Source organism: Dromiciops gliroides, chromosome 1 (assembly GCF_019393635.1).
Source record: "Dromiciops gliroides isolate mDroGli1 chromosome 1, mDroGli1.pri, whole genome shotgun sequence".
NCBI classification, from domain to species: Eukaryota; Metazoa; Chordata; class Mammalia; order Microbiotheria; family Microbiotheriidae; genus Dromiciops; species Dromiciops gliroides.
In genome coordinates, this window is record NC_057861.1 from 32,374,213 (window position 1) to 32,395,041 (window position 20,829).

The 20,829-nt window shown below is 44.6% G+C and overlaps 1 protein-coding gene across 6 annotated transcripts in view; it reads right to left on the bottom strand.

Annotated features, from left to right (window-relative positions):
- PITPNM2 (phosphatidylinositol transfer protein membrane associated 2) overlaps positions 1–20,829 on the bottom strand; it is a 284,066-nt gene that overhangs the window by 54,663 nt on the left and 208,574 nt on the right. For all 6 annotated transcript variants that reach the window (XM_043978373.1, XM_043978374.1, XM_043978369.1 and 3 more), the window contains 3 exons: positions 12,000–12,214; positions 10,626–10,747; positions 5,029–5,262 (listed from right to left, as the gene is read on the bottom strand). In XM_043978373.1, the coding sequence (XP_043834308.1) occupies positions 5,029–5,262; positions 10,626–10,747; positions 12,000–12,214 (571 nt within the window). The remainder of the gene's footprint in view (positions 1–5,028; positions 5,263–10,625; positions 10,748–11,999; positions 12,215–20,829) is intronic.

Genomic DNA, 20,829 nt, shown 5'->3' on the forward strand with positions numbered 1-20,829 from the left:
CTCATTTTGTGTTTTTATATCCCCATAGCTAATAGTAGAGAATTAATAAATAAGGACAGCTAGGTGGGCAGTGAATACAGTGCCAAGCCTGGAGTCAGGAAGACCTGAGTTCAAATCCAACCTCAGACACTTACTAGCATGTGACCCTGGGCAAGTTATTTCACCTTGTTTGCCTCAGTTTCCTCATCTGTAAAATGAGCTGGAGAAGGAAATGGGAAACCACTCCAGTATCTTTTGCCAATAAAACCCCAGATGGGGTCATAAAGAGTCAAACAGGACTGAAATGACTAAACAACAAGACATAAATAAGTGTTAGAGTATTGGATGGCATGGGGCAAATAATGCACAATTCTTAATATTTTTAGCTCCGTGACCTTGGACTAGTCCTTAGATCACAGACTCATAATTCACTGAACTCCGAGCCTGAACCCTGGCTATGGAGGACCTGCCTGACCAGGTGCCCTGGCGGTATCACAGGGTCAAGCCTACACTTCAAGGAGTCATAAAGGCTCTGTGTATTTATAGACTTCAAATAGTGTTACTTTAGCCCCATGAAAAATAACTTCCCACTTGTATGATCCGTCTAACATTTCAAAATGCTCTCTTACTTGCGATAGCAAGGCTTGACTATAGATTTCCTGAGTCCCAACCTCAGGGGTTCATCCCCAACAACAACATCTTTTATGTTTTGTTAGAAACATGCTCAGGCGAGAGAGAGAGAGAGAGAGAGAGAGAGAGAGAGAGAGAGAGAGAGAGAGAGAGAGAGAGAGAGGGACACATTAGCCCACCCCTGCCATTTCAGTTTTGTTGTCTTCCCCTCACAGACTGTAAGCTCGCCAAGGTCAGGGATTGTCTTTCTTTTTTCCTATTTGTACCCCCAGCATGCCTGGGACACACCATGCCTGGCACAAAGAAGGGCCTCAATACAAGTTTATTGATTATTGACTAGAATAAGTGACGAGAAGAATCAAGGGGCTGGTTGTTTTCTTTTTGGTCTGAATGGAAATCATGACATAGATGCTGGCAACTCATTATTATTTCTGATGAACAGAGACTGAGAGAGGGGACAGAGATATGACCAACCAAGGTCTCATGGCTACTAAGAGGCCGAGGTGAGACTAGAATCTAGGACTGTTAGGAGGACCACAGGACTCACTCTACGGATCAGCCTAAGAGCCTCTTTTAGTTCATATGCTGACAGTTCTAGAGGTGGGAGGGAACCACCTCAGAGGCTGTCTTGTCCAACTTCCTCATTTTACAGTTGAGGAAACTGGGGGCCCAAAGAGGTCAAAATGAATTGCCTCATGAATTGCACATAGATAGGGTATGGCAGGGCTGGGGGGGGGGGGCGGGGGTAAATTCAGGTCCTCAAATCCAAATCAAATCCATTCCTCTTTTCACTGTGCTGTGCCACAGTCTTAGTGTATTGTTGCGTGGAGGCTAAGGCATGGATGGTATGACCTTCAAGACTCAGTCCACTTCTAGATGACTTGGGCTGAGGACTGAATGATATGTATCTCTAGTCACTGTTCAGTTCAGACATGCTCCAAGGACACTATCCTCACCCACCAGTCTCATCAGTCCCCAGAGGCCTCAATCAGCCAGACCAGAGTGTTCACACCTTGAGAATACAGTCAATGATCACACCAAGGATAAAGAACCATAGAAATGCAACCTTGACCTTCCCAGCTGGTGAGATTATTTCATCTTTGGAAGCAAGTACACCCCACCCCAAGTCTGCTATGCCCCAGGGCCTAGAACTGAGCAGGCACTCAGTCAAGTGAATGTTTGTTGATTGACTAACTGACAGGCTTTTGGCTTGAGAGCTGATACCCCGCCTTCTTCAGTTTCCACTCCAATGGGTCCATCCACTTTTGGAGAACTTTTTTTTTTTTTAATTTTTGGTTTGGGCAATGAGGGTTAAGTGACTTGCCCAAGGTCACACAGCTAGTAAGTGTCAAGTGTCTGAGGTCAGACTGAACTCAGGTCCTCCTGAATCCAGGGCCAGTGCTCTAGCCACTGTGCCACCTAGCTGCCCCCAACTTTTGGAGAACTTTCATCGAGGTTTACCCTTTTCACCACTTTGACCCACTGCTCCTAGTGTTGTCCTGGAGCCAAGAGATCAAGGCTAATCTCTCCCCAAGAGGCCTCCCCATCCCCAGGTCCTTCAAACAACCCTCGTGGCATCTCAAGGCCCTTTGTCATGCTGGCTGAGCTCCTGTGGACATGTCCTTCTTCAAACGGAGCCCTTTCAGCTGAACAGAACAGTCTTGCTTGTCATATTCCTCATGACGCAGTGGAGGATTGCATTAGCTTTCCTGGCAGCCCCATCTGACTGCTGACTCAGATTTAGCAGAGTTTGTGGTCTGAAATCCTCAGATCTTCTTTTCCTTCATCCCCCTTAGATTCAATTTGATTTATTTTTTCCCCTTCCAAATTCTCTCTCTCTCCTGCCCCATCTCCACTCATCAAGAAGGTAATAAAAAAGAAAACTCATTACAAATGTGTAGAGTCACGCCAAACACATTTCTCCATTAGCCGTGTTCCAAAGAGAGAGAGGGAGGGAGGGGGAGGGGGAGAGGAAGAGGGAGAGGGAGAGGGAGAGGGAGAAAGAGGAGGGAGAGAGAGAGACAGAGAGAGAGAGAGAGAGAGGGAATGAGAGAGAGAAGAAAAAACGTTTCCATCTGTATTCTGAGGACCTTAGTTCTTTCTCTTCTCCCATATCTCATATTTACAAATTAGATTTGTTTGGGGTATTTTTGTCCCAAGAGTAAGACTTTTTTTCAGTAACATATATGGGGCTAAAGGGTCTTAGGGTTAGAAGTGACCTCATAGGGCACCCAGACTAAGCTCCTGGGCAATGAAGGAAAATCATGGGCAACATCCATTCATCCATAGAAAATGTACAAAGCAGGCAGAGTCAAGATGGCAGATTAGAGGCTGCACCCCAGCTGAACTCTACCAACATTCTCCTCCAAAAAACTTTAAAATAACACCTCAAGTGGATAAAGTACCAGTCCTGGATTCAGGAGGACCTGAGTTCAAATCTTACCTCAGACACTTGACACCTATTAGCTATGTGACCTTGGGCAAGTCACTTAACCCTCATTGCCCCACAAAAAAATAAAATAAAACAAAATAATACCTCAAATCAAATTTAATTTTTTTTTGTGGGGCAATGAGGGTTAAGTGACTTGCCCAGGGTCACACAGCTAGTCAGTGTCAAGTGTCTGAAGCTGGATTTGAACTCAGGTCCTCCTGAATCCAGGGCCAGTGCTCTATCCACTGCGCCATCTAGCTGCCCCCTCAAATCAAATTTTGGAGCAATAGAGCCGACAAAAGGCCAAGATGAGACATTCTATCAGCCTAAGAAAATGTAGGAGGTTGGCAGGAGACGTTTGTGACATGGGCATGGGGGCCTGTCCAAAGTGCAGTGCATGAGGTGCCAGTATGGGCCTTGGAGGCGGCCACAACAGCAGCAGTAGCTTCAGGACCTAGGTAAAGACCAGAGTGCAGACCAGGAGCACAGTGACTGTACCTCTCCCAGGATAACACATCCTGAAAGCACATATCAGAAATGACAAATGCTGGTGATGAAATAGGTATACTAGTATGCTATTAGTGGAATTGTAAACTGGTCCAATCACTGTGGAAAACAATTTGGAATTATGCCCAAAGGGCTATCAAACTATGCAAACCCTTTGGCCCAGCAGTAAAACTATTAGGTCTGTATTCCAAAGAGAAAAAGGAAAACATCCTATATGTACAAAAATATTTATAGCAGTTCTTTTTGAAATGGCAAAGAATTAGAAATTCAGACGATGTCCATCAACTGGGAAATGGCTGAACAAGTTGTGACATATGATTGTGATGGAACATTCGATGTTGTAATGATGATCGACTGTGAAAGATTTCGCTTCTCTGATCGGTACAATGATCCAAGACAATTTCGAAGAATTCATGATGAAAAAATGCTCTCCACCTCCAGAGAGAGAACTGTTGAACTCTAAGCGAAAACTGAAGTATAATTTTCTCATTTTATTCTTGTTTTAAAAAAATATGGCTAATGTGGGAATATGTTTTGCATGTATAATTGATATCACTTTGCTTGCCTTCTTAGTGGGCAAGTGGGAGGGGCAGGGAGGGAAGAACAAAGAGAATTTGGAATTCAAAATTTAAAAAGAAAAGAATGTCAAAAAGAAAGAAATGAATAATGAGTTTTGTTTTGTTTTGTTTTGAAACCTGATGAAGTAACCATTGTGTAGTATATTTATTCTGCTAGGCTCTAGGAGGCACAAAGAAAAATGACATGATTCCTGCCCTCAGGGAGGTTATAGTCTAGTAAGGGAAATAATCTATACCATAGAACTAATCTGAGGAAAGTTTAAATACAGCTTCAGCCATTCATTAGCTGTGTGACTCTGGGCAAGTCACTTAAGCCAGTTTGCCCCAGTTTCCTCATCTGTCAAATGAGCTGGAGAAGGAAATGGCAGGCCGCTCCAGTATCTCTGCCAAGAAAACCCTAAATGAGGTCACGAAGAGTCTGACAAGACTGAAACCACTGAACAACAAGAAGAGAAACAATCTTCATCACAGAACTGCTCTGAGGAAACTAGTCTACACATCTTCAAGTGCTCAATGATAATTACTAATTCACAATAAGAATACCCAATAAGAATAACGTATGCAGCGTTTCAAAGTTTGCCCAGAGCTCTGCAGACTTGATCACACACTGGCTATGTTTTAGGTGGGGGATCCGAAGCCCAATTCATTGAGGGTTCTCATCCTGGTGAGTCTAGCCTCCACCCGAGTCTCTGCAGGCATGGGGCTAACGCCTCGGAGGCAGCCCCGTCAGTTATGAAATCTCCCTCCCTGTGACATCTACCCACTAGTCCTCACTGCACCCTTTGGGATAGATCAAGCAGAGGTGCACACAGGGCCACACACTTCGCTCCAGGGTTAGGCGTGGTCTGCTAACGCCATCCCCTCACATGAGCTGTCCAGAAAGGACGGTCTAGCAGTACTCACCAACATCGTGAATGAACCTCTCGATCTTGGACTGCATGCCCCAGTATCGAAATTCCACCTTACACAGCTTATATGCGCACATGATGGGCAAGTGGTTGGGGTGGCGGAGGCACTCCTCGATCCAGTCTTCAGATAGTGGGCCTCTCTTCGTTTTGACTGATCGAAAGAGCCGAGGATCCTCCTCCAACTTGTACTCGTTGGGAGGGATGGGGTCTTTGACGATGTCGATGGGATCTGAGGGCAGGACATGAGAGTCACTTTTTCTGACAAAAGGTTACAGCACAAGATCCTAGATCCAGAGCTTGAAGGAACAACTGGAGGGCACTGGGTCCAACTCCCTTCATTTGACAGATGAGGAAAGTGAGGCAAACAGAGTTAAGTGACTTGCCCAGGATCATACAGCTAGTAAATTTCTGAGTCAAGATTTGAACCAAGGTCTTCTTTTTTTTTATGCTTTTTTTGTTTTGTTTTGTTTTTTTAGTAAGGCAATTGGGGTTAAGTGACTTGCCCAGGGTCACAGAGCTAGTAAGTGTTAAGTGTCTGAGGCCGGATTTGAACTCAGGTACTCCTGAATCCAGGGCCAGTGCTCTATCCACTGTGCCATCTAGCTGCCCCCCAAGGTCTTCTTGACTACAGTCCCAATGCCCAAGCTAGAACCCAAACCCTGCCCATCTCTCCCTCGCTCTCAACCAAGGCCACTCCCTTTAATCCAAGTTCTGTAGGACTTTTCAAGCCTCCAACATGGTTCTTGAATTTGGGAAAGTAAGAAGAGGGAAGGGAGGGGAGATGTCTAGTTTCCTAACTTTGATAACGGGATCTTTTATAGTTTCCCCAACTGGAGGCAGCTAGGCAAAGCAGTGGATAGTGCTGGAGTCAGAAGACCCAGGCTCAAATCTGGCCTCTGATGCCTGCGTGACCTTAAGTAAGTCACTTAACCTGTGTATGTTTTCTGGAAAATTGGGCAGCTGGGTGGCACTGTGGATAGTGCACTGGGCCTGGAGTCAAGAAGACCCGAGTTCAAATCCAGCTTCAGACGATTACTAGCTGTGTAACTCTGGGCACGTCACTTAACCCCAATGTTTGCCTCAGTTTCCTCATTTGTAAAAATGAGCTGGAGAAGGAAATGGCAGACCACTCTGGCATCTTTGCCAAGAAAACCCCAAATGGGGTCATGAAGAGTCAGACACGACTGAACAACAACAACAAAGATGAGGATAATATTAGCAACTATTTTTCAGGGTTGTCGTGAGGATTAGACGAGGTAACGTTTGTAAAGCGGGTAGCATCACACCTGGCACATAGAAGTATCTTAATAAATGCTTATTTCCTTTCTTCCTTCCAACTACATACAAAGTCTTTCAGAGCAAAGGCAATATCTTGTATTTACTTTGTAACTGCTTATTATACACATTATATCACCCCATTCACGGAGGGCAGGGACCATTATGCAATAAACAAGCGCTTGTTGGCTCATTGTATCTACTTCTCTATATCCCTTTGTTGGGGAGGATCATGGGATTTAGAACTGGGAGGGCCCTCATCCAGTCCAATCCTCTCAATCTGCAGATGAGAAAATAGAGGCCCAGGGAGGGAGGTTAGGTCACATCTGATGAGTTCCTGGCACGGCTGAACCCTACTAGAACCCAGGTCTTGGCTTGAGGAGTCTCTTTGCAGAGAAATAAGCCGCCCCTGTTGCAGGGCAGGCAGGAAGCCATGGCCAGAGGTTTGCTTGGAACCCTGGCTGTTAGAGGGAAATGTTACAGGAAGAATCCGAGGCATGTGGGCCAGGGTGTCACTGGAGACTCTGTGGAGCCACCCTTTCCAGTGGGGGAGGACATGGGCCCATTCTACCACTCCTAAAGGCCAAGAAGAGGGCTGGGAATTGTATCTCTGCCAGGCAACACTCAAGCCCAATGAAAGGGACCTCAGTCATCATCCGGCCCAACCTGCTATTTTATGTTGGGGTAGTTATGGCCCAGAGAGCAGATGACACTTGTCCAAAGTCATGCAGTTCGTTAGTGGCCCAGCTGGACCTCGAACCCAGGACTTGTGTCTTCTAGTCTAGGCAGTGCTTTTTCCATTATAGGTTTTTTCTCCTGCATGAGCCAAAACTTGGGGATGTGGAGGAAGAACACACATTTTTGAGAGAAATAGTCTTTAGACTTTTTGCCACCTCCCCCCTCTGTGTCTTTGCCCCAGTGGTGCCTTCATGTCTGGAAAGCACTTGTTCCAAACTGGATAAAGTGAATAAAAGCCTGGACTTGGGGAGACCTATGTTCAAATTCCACCTCAAATTCCAATCTGGGCAAGTCACTAACCCCTATGAGCCGCAGTTTCCTCATCTATGAAATGGGGCTAATAATAGCATTTACCACCTAGGGTTGTTGTGATGTTCTTTTGCCATCCTGAAAGACCTACAAAAATGGCAGCTTTCAAATTCCTAACTCCCTTCAAAGCATGGGCCAGGGGCCAGGCAGCAATGGGCCAATATAGTGACAGATTAGCAGATGTGCGTTCTGACTGGGACTCAGGGAGATCTGGATTCAAATCCTCCCTTACTCACTTACTGGCATTCCTGCCATTTTTAAATTACACTGTATTGTTTTGTATGTATTTAATTGTGTCTGTGTTGGACCCTTCTCCAGTGGAATGTAAACTCTTTATGGGGCCTGACTATTTCCTTTTGGGGCATCTGGGTTGCCCAATGGATTGAGCATCAGAGACCTGGAGTCAGGAAGACCAGAGTTCAAATCCTGCCTCAGACACTTACTAGCTGTAGGACCCTGAGCAAGTCATTTCATCTCCTGTTTGCCTTAGTTTCCTGCTCCGTAATACGGGGATAATAATGACATATACCTCTCAAGGTTATCGTGAGGATCAAATGAGATAATAATTGTAAAGTGCTTAACAGAGGATCAGGCACATAGTAAGCACTATATAAATGTTATACTTTTTTCCCTCAATTACATGCAAACAAAAATTTTTAACATTTGTTTTTTAAAATTTTGAGTCCCAAATTCTCTCCCTCCCTTCCTTCCCTCTCCTCTCCTTGAGAAGGCAAGCAATTTGATCCAGATTATACATGTGCAGCCGTGCAGAACATTTCCATATTAGCCATGTTACAAAAGAAAACGCAGACCAAAACCAAATCAAGAATAATAAAGTAAAAAATGTACCGCTGGCTATTATTATTATTACTATTTATACTGGTAGAGGGAGTTTCCTCCCTTGTCAGTTTCTCTCCTTCTCCTCCTCTCTTTCTGCAGAGCCTGGCTTACAGTAGATGATGCTGAACAAATATAGTAAATTAGGACAGGAGCCCTTTAGCTAGGCCAGAGAGCCACCCACACTTTCTGGGTGGGTTCAGGTTAGCTCTCTGAAGGCTACAGGGCCCATCCCACCAGAATGGAATATAGAACAGGGGGTCTGAGAGCCAGGGCAGGAGAGAAGACTACCAAACACAAATTTCACCTCAGTGTGCAGTGTTGTTGGGGGAGAGGAGAGATGGTAAACACCCCAGTCAAAACAGGCAACATGGTGCAGTGGGTAGTGCTTCCTGTCCTACCGTCAAAGAGACCTGGGTTTGAATTCTGTCTGTGATACTTACTAGGTATGTGACCCTGGGAAAATAAATTAATATCTCTGAGCTTCCTTTTTTTTTTAATCCACAAAATGGGATAATAGTACTGTAAAAGGAACCCTGGCAATGCTGGTGTGTGGGCAGCTGGGTGGCTCAGTGACAAACTGTTGGCTTGAATTCAAATTCAGCCTCAGACACTTCCTAGCTGCATGACCTGGGCAAGTCATTAACCCTGTTTTCCTCAGTTTCCTACATCTGTAAAATGAGCTGGAGAAGGAAATGGCAAACCACTCCAGTATCTTTGCCAAGAAAAACCCAAATGGGGTTGCAAAGAGTCAGACACGAGTGAAAAACTACTAAACGACAATGTTATGAGACTCCAATGAGCCGACTCTCAGTCAACATTAAAAGCTTACAGAGATGTCTGTTATCATCATTATTATTAATACACTCACCTGTAGCCCTCCCTTTCTTTGCCCAACTTGAGGGAACCATTTGGGTAGGTGGGGAACATCCTCTCTAGGGGAGCTCAGGAAATAGACTGTGCCTGGCCTAAGAGCCTGAATGTCCAGAGCTCTGATCACAGACCTAGCTTCCTTAGGACATCTCGGGGTAAGGGAAGAAAGCCACAGGGATCCATGAGGTGTCACAGATTTAGTCTGACCCAGCTCCTCACTTTTAGAGAGGCACAGACATGAAGTGATTTGCCCAAGGTCACACTATGACAAAGCCCAAATTTGAACCCTGGCCTTCTGTTTCCTTTTTCCTTCTTCCTCCCATGCTGCCTCTCTGCTAAATGTCTTTGGAGAGGGATGTTAGGTAATCTTAAACAGCTGTTACTGGGTGAGAGGTAGTGAGGCCTTGGGTTTCAGAGGGGTAGGTCACTCTAACAGGCTTCCTCAGGGCCTGGAGAATTGAGAGAATATATTTCAGAATTTTTCCTCTTCTGCCCTTTGGAAAAACTCAGGAGGGCTGAGTCTGATCCTTTCCCACAGGCCGACTCTCTGAATGTCTGAAGCCAAGGGGCATTGTCCCTCCCCTGGGTCTTCTCTCTTTTAAGTTAAAAACGTCCAATCCCTCCAAGCTTCCCTCATTAGGAGAGCAGCTAAAGACCTTTGGGCTACACTAGTGAGAAAGAGACCCCACAGTTTATCAATGGCCCCAGTGAACATATGGAGCCCAGAGCACAGGACCCTGGGAAGAGCCTCATGGGACTGTCCCCTCCCTTGTTTCTCTAAGGCAGTTCTATCAATTCAAGGCACCGAAGTTGCCGTTAGCTTTTCTTACAACCAAGCCACACTTAACAGAGATTCCGGGATCCAAGATCTGAGTCCACAAGTGACCTTAGAGGACCCCTAATTCTACCCCTTCATTTTACAGATGGAGAAACCGAGGCCTGGAGGAGTGAAGGGCTATAGAATCATGCTATCAGGGATTGAGAGCTGGGAGGGGCCTTGACCTAGGTTACCCAGGGAATAAGCGGCAGATGCAGCTTCTGAGCCCAAGTTAACTGATTCTATTCCCACTGCTCTTTCCCCTCTCCCTAGAGGCAGCTAAGTTGTTGAGAAGGCTGATTTCAAATTGTGCCTTCAGGTACCTGCCTGATGTACACCCCTGGGCAAATCATGTCATTCCTCTGGGCTTTAATTTTCTCATCTGTAAACATGGCTAATAATAGCACCCACCTCACAAAGTTGTGAGCATCAAGATAATTTACAGAAAGCACTATGCATAAACCTTAAAGGATATAAATGGGAGTTACTACTGCTGCTGCTACTACTACTATTATCACTACTACTACCACCACCACCACACCACTACCCCTACTACTATTACCATTGCACCTTTCACCTAAGAAAAGTTTGTACCATCAGAAACATATTTACTTGGAGAGAGACCCCTGGCCCACAGCCTGGCGCCTCCTCCACTCCTCAGACTTCTCTGGTTCCTCGTGTGAGGAGAGCAGTAGGTAGGAGAGGCAGGGGAGGGGGTCAAGGACCTGGCAGGAACTAGTTACCCAGTGTGGTCTGTCTCTTTTCCACAGGAGAGAGGTTGAACACATTGGCATCGTCTCCTGCGTCGGGTTTATAAAAGGTTTCAATGTCAATGGAGAATTTCTCCACAAAAGGGCACGTGTACCTGTGGGGGAAAAAAAGACGACAGCAGGAGTGAATCTCACAGTATGAAGGACATGAATCAGAAGCAAGAGGAATTAGCAGGGAGGGCTCCTGGCTCTCTGGAAGAATGACATGAGAGGCTGCACCCACAATGCAGAACAGAATATTGGGGAAGAGGGGGCCACTGCAGCCCAGGCCTTTGGATCTGAGAGAGCCTCAGCTCCCAGGGACACAGAGCAAAGAGCCAAAACTTAGCAATGGGCTCCATCTTCCTTGACTCTCCAATTCTGGACATGAGGTCGGCGTGAGTGGTGAAGCCAGCAGCAGGTGGGGCCATGAGGCTCACATGGAGAAGGTCCTGGGCCTGAGTAGGGTCTTCTCTGAACCAGAACCCTATCGACCCCAAGGTGGCTTGGACTATCCACAAACGAGATTAGAGAGTTTCTTCTTATGGTGCTGGGGGTCCACTCCACAGGGTTTTCTAATCACCCTCTTGGTGCCAGTGCTAGTAAAGAAAGCTCACTGGAAAGAGGCTAGTCACTTGGGGGCGACCGTGGCACCAGCATCCCCAACACGAGATCCCTAAGGGGGTAAGATGGAAGAGTAGAGGCACAGGACACTTGACCTCAGCAAATGGGTGAGTCAAGGGTGGAGGTCAGAGCATACTGTCCCTCCCTGCTTCCATACTGTGTGCTCCGAGGGTGGTTCCAACTATTACCCAGGTCCCATGTTCTTTTTCCAAGGTTCCTCCCAGCTCTGATATTCTCTGTGCTGAGGGTTCATCAGGATATGAAATTCTTTATTCTTTTTCTTTTTTATTGGAGGCAATCAGTGACTTGCCCGGGGTCACACAGATAGTGAGCGTCTAAGGCCAGATTTGAACTCAGGTTTTCCTAACTTCAGGGCTGGTGCTCTATCCACTGCACCACCTAGCTAAGGATCTAAGGATCTAAAATTCTATGACTGATTCTACCTGGGCCAGTTGAATCTTCGCCATCCAAGGTTAGAAGGTCAACTCAACATTCCCCTGCCTCTATGCAGGAATCTCTTTCCCGTACCCCATGATCCCATTTTGCATGTAGTACAATGCCTGGCATTGTAATTTGCTGACTGATACTGGTGGAGTTCACAGACCACTCTGGGGTTGGTGGGTAGACTTCTCAGCAACACGGTAGCAGTCACTGGCTTGGCACACCAGGGGCCACGTTACTGATATGTGGATGGAGGGTGGGGGTGAAGGGAGACCTCTGCCCTCTGGCCCTGTGTGCACGCACCTGGTCCTGGTATAGGGGTAAGCATTCCAGGATTCCTCTTCCACCCGCAAGGCTGCCTTGGGCAGGATGGAGCGGAACCAGCTGGGGATGTGCATACCAATATGGTACACCTTGTGCGTGTACTGACCAGCGCCCCCTGGCCCGTCGGTGTAAGGCCGATTCTCCAGGATCTCCACCCCGCTGCCTTCACCGCATGTCTCCTCTCGGCTCTTTTTCTGCAAAGACATACAGGTACGTGTTAACATGTGACGCATCCCAGAGCCCAAGCCCTTCTCTCTGTCAGGCAGGTAGGAGTCAAGGGGCTCCTGGGGACCAGGAAACACTTGGCAGGCCTTGAGAGGCCTGTAAGTGGCCACTGCTTCCTGGCAGAATCAAGCCTGAATTTCCAGGTGCTGCTCACACAGGGAAGTCGAGTGGTGTTCTGAAGTGGCATGGTCCTCCAACCTGGTGCCACACAGTGTTTAGCATTGTGCCTTGCTGTAGATGGCGCAGAGCAGAGCTCAGTGAGGGGAATGGGGACCACGCCTGTGGGCGATGGGGGCTGACCACTTTGAGATAAGCCCACACGCACACATCACAGGATTCAGAGCTGGGAAGGCCCTTCAAAGACACAAGGACCAACCCCTTGTTGAACTGTGGGGTAACTGAGGCCTTGGGGAATTAGGAGACTTATCTAAGGATCATTGACTGTAAATTTACTACTGGAAGGGACCTTAGTGACCATCCAGTCCAACCCCTTATTTTAAGATAAGGAAACTGAGGGGCAGCTAGATGGCGCAGTGGATAGAGCACCGGCCCTGGAGTCAGGAGGTCCTGAGTTCAAATGCAGCCTCAGACACTTAACACTTACTAGCTGTGTGACCCTGAGCAAGTCACTTAACCCCAGTTGCCTCACACACATACACACAAAAGATAAGGAAACTGAGCTCAAAGAAGTGAAGTGAAGTGAATCAGGTGGGGTTATATACACAGTATCAACAACATTGTGTGTGGATCAACTGGGATAGACTTGACTCTTCTCAGCAATACAATGGTCCAAGATAGTTCCAAAGGACTCATGATGGAAAATGTTCTCCAGTGGAATCTAGATGCAGATTGAATCATACTATTTCTATTTTTTTCTTTTTTGAGGTTTTTCCTTTTTGCTCTGATTCTTCTTTCACAGCATGACTAATGCAGAAAAATGTTTAATGTGATTGTACATATATAACCTATATTAGATTGCTTGCTGTCTTGGGGAGGGGGGAGGGAGGGAGAAAAATTTGAAACTAGAAATCTTATAAAAACAAATGTTGAAAACTATCTCTACATGTAACTGGAAAATAGTCAAATACTTTTATGAAAAAAAGAGTATATGTGGGGAGGGCAGCTAGGTGGCACAGTGGATAAAGCACCAGCCTTGAATTCAGGAGGACCTGAGTTCAAATCCAGCCTCAGACACTTGACACTTACTAGCTGTGTGACTCTGGGCAAGTCACATAACCCTCGTTGCCCCACAAAAATAAAATAAAGTAAAATATTTTAAAAAACAAAGATTTTTTTTTAAATGAGTACATGTGGGGCAGCTGGGTGGCACAGTGGATGGAGCACTGGCCCTGGAGTCAGGAGGACCTGGGTTCAGATCTGGCTTCAGATACTTAACACTTACTAGCTGTGTGACCCTGGGCAAGTCACTTAACCCCAATTGCCTCGCCAAAACAAAACAAAACAAAAAACAGTATATGTGGAAAGTCCAGGATTTGAACTCAACACTTGAGAACTTCCAGAGTCAAGGAAAGTAAATAAGCACTGATTAAGTGCTTACCCTGTGCCAGGCACCGGGCTGAGTGCTGGGAGCACAAAAAGGAGTTAGTTCCTCTCTCTTTCCACTGAGTCATCCTGCCTCTCCAGGTAGCCTTCAATGTTTATGGAATGAGTGCCACCTACCCCTCACCAGTGCTGAGGTCATGCCACCCAGCCACCTTTTGGGATGGGTGATTGCTGCCCTGGCTTGGTGTACCCAATGATCATGCCAAGTCACAACATTTATATCACAAATTGCTATGTGACCGAGATGAGCCCAGGATGGGCCCTATGCGTACAAAGGGGACTGCCCATGCCAAGGAGAGGAGGCAAAGTCCCTCCACAAAGCCCCTTGTTTGGAGTAAGAAAACGGGGATCGGGCATCATTTGCTAAGCAGGGCTGTTGGGAGGCTACAAAGTGCCCTGTAACCTTAAAAGCACCCGAGACTGGGAAGCTACTCCAGCAGGTCAAGATGAAGGGTAGGAAGCCTTCGGGGAGGTCAAGAGGGAAGAACAAGATGCTTGGTGGGAGGGCTAGGAGAACTCTTCAAAACAAGGAACCTGGAGGCAGTTCGGGCCATTGAGAGTAGATACTTTTATTCCACTACAAAAAGCGCTTATTTGATCCAGCTATGCACCAGTCTGTAGAAAGGGAACAGAAAGGACTAGCTAGCTAGTGGCTTGTCCTAGCACCGTTTCTCTTACTTCCATCAAACTCCTACTGGCACATGTTGTCGTTCAGTCATTTTCAGTCACATCCAAGTCTTTGTGACCCCATATGGGGGTTTCTTGGCAAAGATGCTGGAGCGGTTTGCCATTTCCTTCTCCAGCTCATTTGACAGATGAGGAAACTGAGGCAAAGAGGGGTGAAGCGACTTACCCCGGGTCACACAGCTGCTAAGTATCTGAGGCGGGATTTGAACTTAGGTCTTCCTGACTTCAGGCCTAGAACTCTACCCACTGTGCCACCTAGCTGCCTCACTGGTACATAGTAGGTGCTTATATTAACTGACTAGCTTCCTTTGTGCTAGGCATGGTGCTGACAGGCAGGTCCCTCCACTCTTTGCAGGGCTGTCATATGGAGAGAATATGAAACTCATACTGTTTGGCCCCGGGGGGAAGAAGCAGGAGCAATGGGGGTGGGAGGCAGAGGGAAGTGCAAGGAGTCCAGTGGAGGCTGGACGTTGAAGAAAAGTTCTTAATCCAAGCTGCCCTGAAGTGGGATGGACTGCCTTGACAGGGGTGGGCTTCCCACCTCAGAGATTTCCAAGAAGAGAATGATTACCCATTTGATACATTACCGTGGAAATTCCTTTTGTGGTATGGGTCAGACCAAAGGACCAGCGATGCAGTAATAAGACCAATACCAATAATAATAGCTTTCATATAACTGATATAATATAGTTTTATAAAATAACATTTACATATCACCTAATATATAGGGCAGTTAGGTAGTACAGTGGATAGAATGCCAGACCTGGAGTCAGGAAAACCAGAGTTAAAATCTGGCCTTTTGATGCTAACTAGCTGTGTGACCCTTTGCAAGTCACTTCACCTGCCTGCCTCAGTTTCCTCATCTATAAAATGGGCCCACCTCCCAGGTTTGTTGTGAAAATAAAATTAAATAATAATTACAAAGTGCTTAGCACAGTGCCTGTCAAACAGTAAGATTATTACAGATGCTAGCTCTTGTTTTTGTTGTTAGGATTGTATGTGTGGAATGAGTGAAAGTGAAGAGTTAAGGATAACAGCAAGGATGAAAGGCATAGAATCTGAGGGGACGGTTGTCTCCTCAATAGTAAAAGGGAAATTTGGAAGAGGGGAAGGTTTTTTAGGGGGAGAAGAAAATTCATTCTGATTTGGATATATTAAGTTGAGATGGCTATAGAATATCCAAGATGTTTGAGAGGCAGGGGCAGCTAGGTGGCGCAATAGATAGAGCATAAGCCCTGAAGTCAGGAGGAACCGAATTCAGATCTGACCTCAGACACTTATTATCTGTGTGACCCTGGGCAAGTCACTTTATCCCAATTGCCTGGGGTGAGGGGGCAGTTGGCAATGTGGAATTAGAGGTTAGGAGAGAGAAGAGGGCTGGATATAGAGATCTGGGAATCATTAGCAAAGAGATACATGATGATGATGAGATCACCATGTGAAATAGGGAAGGGAGGGAGGGAAGGAAGGAAGGAGGGAGAGACAGAGATAGAGACAGAGAGACAGAGACACAGAGAGAGAGAGACTGAGAGAAAGGAGAGAGGCCAGGACAGATCCTTGGAGGACATCTCTAGTAAGTGGGGAGAGATGATCCAGCAAAGGAGGCTGAGAAGGAGCAGATGCTTCTCACCAAGGCTTTGCAGAGGGCATGAAGAATGTGGGCTTGGCCTCCACACCAGGCCAAGGGGAGCTGGCTTAAATACTATGGAATATGGGAGCCAGCTGGTCAGGAGTCTCTGAGTACACAGCTTGCTTTCCAAACAGCAGTCACCATGATTGCTCATAGAAAGCTGGGACCCAAATACAGACCAAACTGCATTCTGGGAGCCAGCACAAGGGGATCACCTTCTGGAATTTCTTGGTGCGGCTCAGCTGGCCTCATGCCATGACTAGCCCAGCCCAGCCAGCTCTCTCCAGCCTCTTCCTGGACTGTATTAGCTCCTCAGGCCCTCCCCAGACTCCTTTGGCCCATCTTTGGTAGCCAGGTTCAGAATGCTTATTGCTAGCTTTTCTCTAGTGCAGATGGTGACGTGCTCCCCTCCAGCCCAAGTAATAGCATTAAATCACTTTGAGGGGAGGGGGAGTGGAAAGCTGGGAGCACAGATGCCCTGAGATTAGCAAGAATGCCAGGTACTTAAAGGCTTCTATTAAAATAAATCTCCTGGCACTCGGGCATAAACACAGGATGGATGCATGACCTCCTGGCAACAATTAGGGAATTAATAATCTAACCCCATTTGTCACAAGCCAAGGCAGTAGGTGGGGGCCCCCAGAAGCAGCTGAAAGAGCCCCCCCCATCGTTCCCCCATTAAGGGAGGGCTGCAGAAGATTGAGATAATTTCAGCCCCTGTGTGATGGTTTCTCTCTGGAGGAAGGCAAGGTGGGAATCTGCTTGGAAAAAGTGGCAAAGTTGAGAGGCAGGTATAAGTATGGTCAATCTCTAGGAGGGTTTGGAGTTAAACCTTCCCTGGCCTCAGCTGTCTCATCTGTAAAATATGGGGGTTGGACAAAATGGTTATAGAAATTCCTATGATTGGTGAGTAATGTTTGGGGTGGAAGGAGGAAGGAAGGAAGAATGGCCTGGGAAAATAAAACCACCAAGCATTTATTATGGACCCACTATATTCAAACAATGCAAGGAGACAAAGAAGGAGAAGTCAAATTGTGGAGGGCTTCAAATGGCTACTCCTACCTTTCCAATCTTATTTCATGTTATTAACTCCCCTTCACAAACTCTCAGTTCTAATCAAAGCAGCCAGCCCCCACATTCCATCTACCACCCTGGAGTTTTTGCACAGGTTATGCTTTCCTGCCTGGAAGGCACTCCCTCCTTACCAACACCTTGCAAAGGCCTTAACCACCTTTGACAGCAGGTGTTAATACTCTCACTCTCTTGAAGTTATTTTGTCTTCTTTCCTATATATTTGTATTTGAGAGGAAATGCAGTACAGTAGAGAGAAGGAAGAAGTGGATTTGAATCTCACTTGAGATACTTATTAGTTGTGATACTTCAAAGTAGCATTAGTAATTTCATTTTGCCTTTATCCACCATTTTGTAAAGTTAAGTTTTAACTTTTTTTTTCCTTTTTTTCCTTTTTTAGTGAGTTTTAACTTTTTTTAAGTTGTTAGATTTCAGGAAAATCATAAAACTACTTCCTCCCCTCCCCACTGTCACCTGTTTTTGGAGAAAGTTCTGATCATCTCCACTAATAAGAAATAAGGTGACTTAATCCCTATATTTTGGTTTTTTGTTTTGTTTTGTTTTTACTCCCTTCGACCTATAATGACTGTAGAAACCAGGGTTCAGGGTCCTTGTGTTTACTGAGAGCCTTGGACCCAGTTTGTTTTTGCAGTTGCATGCCTTGCTAAATTATCTGTATGTAATTACTTGATGTCTATTACACTATAACAGTTATGGCTACCACAAAGGGATTAATTAAGACTGCGAGTCTCTGTGTTATGAACCACACCTGTGCCGAAGGAACACCATAGGGTGCTCTAGTAAAATTTCTACTCAAAGAATCATCCATTCCCAGACCTCCATGTCTTCTTCCACTACATCTAGATGGTACCTTCTTAGAGGCAAGTGGTCCCTGATGAAGGTACCATAGGTACTGGCTCTAGTAGGCTGATGGATATCCCTTTATGGAAGTTCTTACTGGCCTAGCAACAGAGGAAACTTCTCATTCGGAAGGGGATGACTAAGGATAGGGCTCTAAGAAGGCCTCAACAGAGAGGAGATACAGACACAGACACATCCAGAGCATGACACTCTTTGTAGGAAAAAATCAGGGGGAAAAATGGTAGAGTTTCAAAACAATTCTCCCAGCTATCGATAACACCGAGCCAGTACTTACTCTAATGTGCTTTTTGATTAAATTTTCAATGGGAAATAAGAAAAAACTTCACCAGCAAAGTGCTTCTATGTGCCTGGCTTGTATTGTCTGTGTTTTGTGTTGGTAAATCAAACTAATTTCTTACTATGGCTTGAATAGCCAAAGTAAAAAGAGTGTAAAAAGCAAAAACTTTTCTGAGGAAAGATAATATCTGTTTGTGCTCCCTCCCCTCTCTCTTTCTCTCCCCCTGCCTCCCTCTTTCCCTCCCTCTAGTTCTAACTCTCATCAAGTTAGGGAGGTAGAGAAGAGACACAGACAAGAAGGAAGGGAATATTTGTTCCCAGTCTGCAGAAATTTAAGGCATTGTAAACTAATTAGAGACTAAATTTGTGATTGAAATAAAATTACTGTGAAATTCTAAATTGTGGTCTGAATATTTCTATAAATGCTAAAATGTCTTAGTTTGGGGATACCACTCCATAGACTTTGTTTTAAGAAAAAAAATAAGAATAAAACTCTGTGAAAATTACATGGAAACAGCACTTAGAGCTTTAATCACTCTTTCCCTAGAGGATGACAAATTTATTGTTTTAGCATAAAGAAGTAAGGTGTTTTCACTGATTGGAGAAAAGAAAAAAAATGGGTTTGCAGAACTGCTTATTATTAATTCTTTCTTGATCATGAAAAGAGAAAAGCTTGTTTAAATCAGGGAGCAACTTAAAAGTTAATAGAATTTAATTTGGAAGATTGTTTTGTGTTACCACTGTATTTTATTCTGTGAATGATATAACAAAGCTTAATTATTCAGGCCAAGTAGAAGCAAAGTCAACAAAAGGTACTGGAATAGATCATGTATTTGTAAGCTTTTAAGAACCCCAAAGGTAACAGTATTGCAATGAATTAGTATTGTGTAAAATTGTAAAAGAAAAATTCAGTGGTGTGAAGAGAGGTTCCATAGATAGTTTAGGACATTATTGGGAAGTAAAGACTAGAGGAATTAAAAGAGAATTGTCAGTTCAGAATATAGAAATAAAAAAGAGGCAGTTTTGAAGGGCTTTAATCAAAGTCCGCTGGAGCAATATAAAAAGAAAAGAAGGAAGAAAGTTTAAGCAAGTAGGGATAAAAAGAAATGGATAAAAAATTAATAAAGTTGTGGTCCTGTGCTGAAAAATGTGAATAGAGGACTTGAAAGTTAAGGGTTTGAAGATTTTGGAAAGAGACATTTAAGGAGGGGTTTGGGTCTCATTCAGAGAAGAAGCATATGGGAAACTTTATTTGGCTACCCTTTATGATGTGGAAAATATAGAAATGTTTGCAGCACTGAATTATTTGAGGATAGCATCTTTTTATTTTTTTTAATAGGTGGCTTATCCTGTCCTCTTTGGCCTTCCTGGAGTTACAACTAAAAAGCCTCAGAGTAAGATAAGGCATGTCCTTTATTCACCCTCTTAAATATCCAGGTAGGGATAGGTTAATTTGAGAAAGCAAAAGGATTTGATTTAGCTCTTTGGGTGATTTAAAAAGAAATAAAGAAAAACTTAATGGGAACCAAATCATGATGTGATCACATTTATACTGAGATACATTTTCCCACTAGGATAACTGTGGTAAATCAAAACCTGATGCAAAGTCTGTGTGACTTTAAACAAGTTACTTCACCTCTGTTTACCTCAGTTTTCTAATCTGTAAATGGAAGAATAATAATAGCACCTATCTCCTAGGGTTGTTGTGAGGATCACATGAATATAAAATCCTTAGCACAGTGCCTTGGACATGGCAAGCACTATTTAAATGTTAGTACATATAAGCACTCTATACTGGTCATAAATGCACTCAGTATAAAATGCCCAAAGTGATAAAATAAATGATTTTCTATGTAAGACAATATGGAAATGCATTTGCTAAATTGATGTCACCTAAATGGTAATGAGTTGTTTCATGCTTTAAATACATGATATTGTGTATGTTACTATTGTGTTTCTAATTTTTTCTTATATTGTGAAATTTGAAAAACATTGTATCAGAAATACTGTTAGAAAAATAATTTCTTTTTTAATTTGGATGCTGTTGGATTATGAATTAAGCTGTTAAAAGAATGTGGTCAAAATATTTGAAAACTGTTAAATATTAATGGAGCATGTTTTCTTTAAAGTGGATAATAGTAATAACTTAGTGTTGGGAGAAAAGTAGCAGGATCCCTGAAGTTACCCTTATCTGTGAGGTTCCTTGTGACTTCCTATTTGGGCAAGGCCATAAGATCTTATCAGCCCTGATGATAGCATGTGATAAAAATTCTAAAGTACTGAAGTTTGAGAAACTGGGACCATACCCAATCTAAGTGGGAAAACTTACAAGTTTGCTTATAGTAAAGAGTGAATTTCATCTGACATTGTTTGACCATCACTTTAAAAAATAGTGAAATTGTATTGAAGTTACGTCTTTGAACCAAATTAGTAACAAAAGAGCTTAGATTCCAAGATCTAATTTTGCCTTAGGTG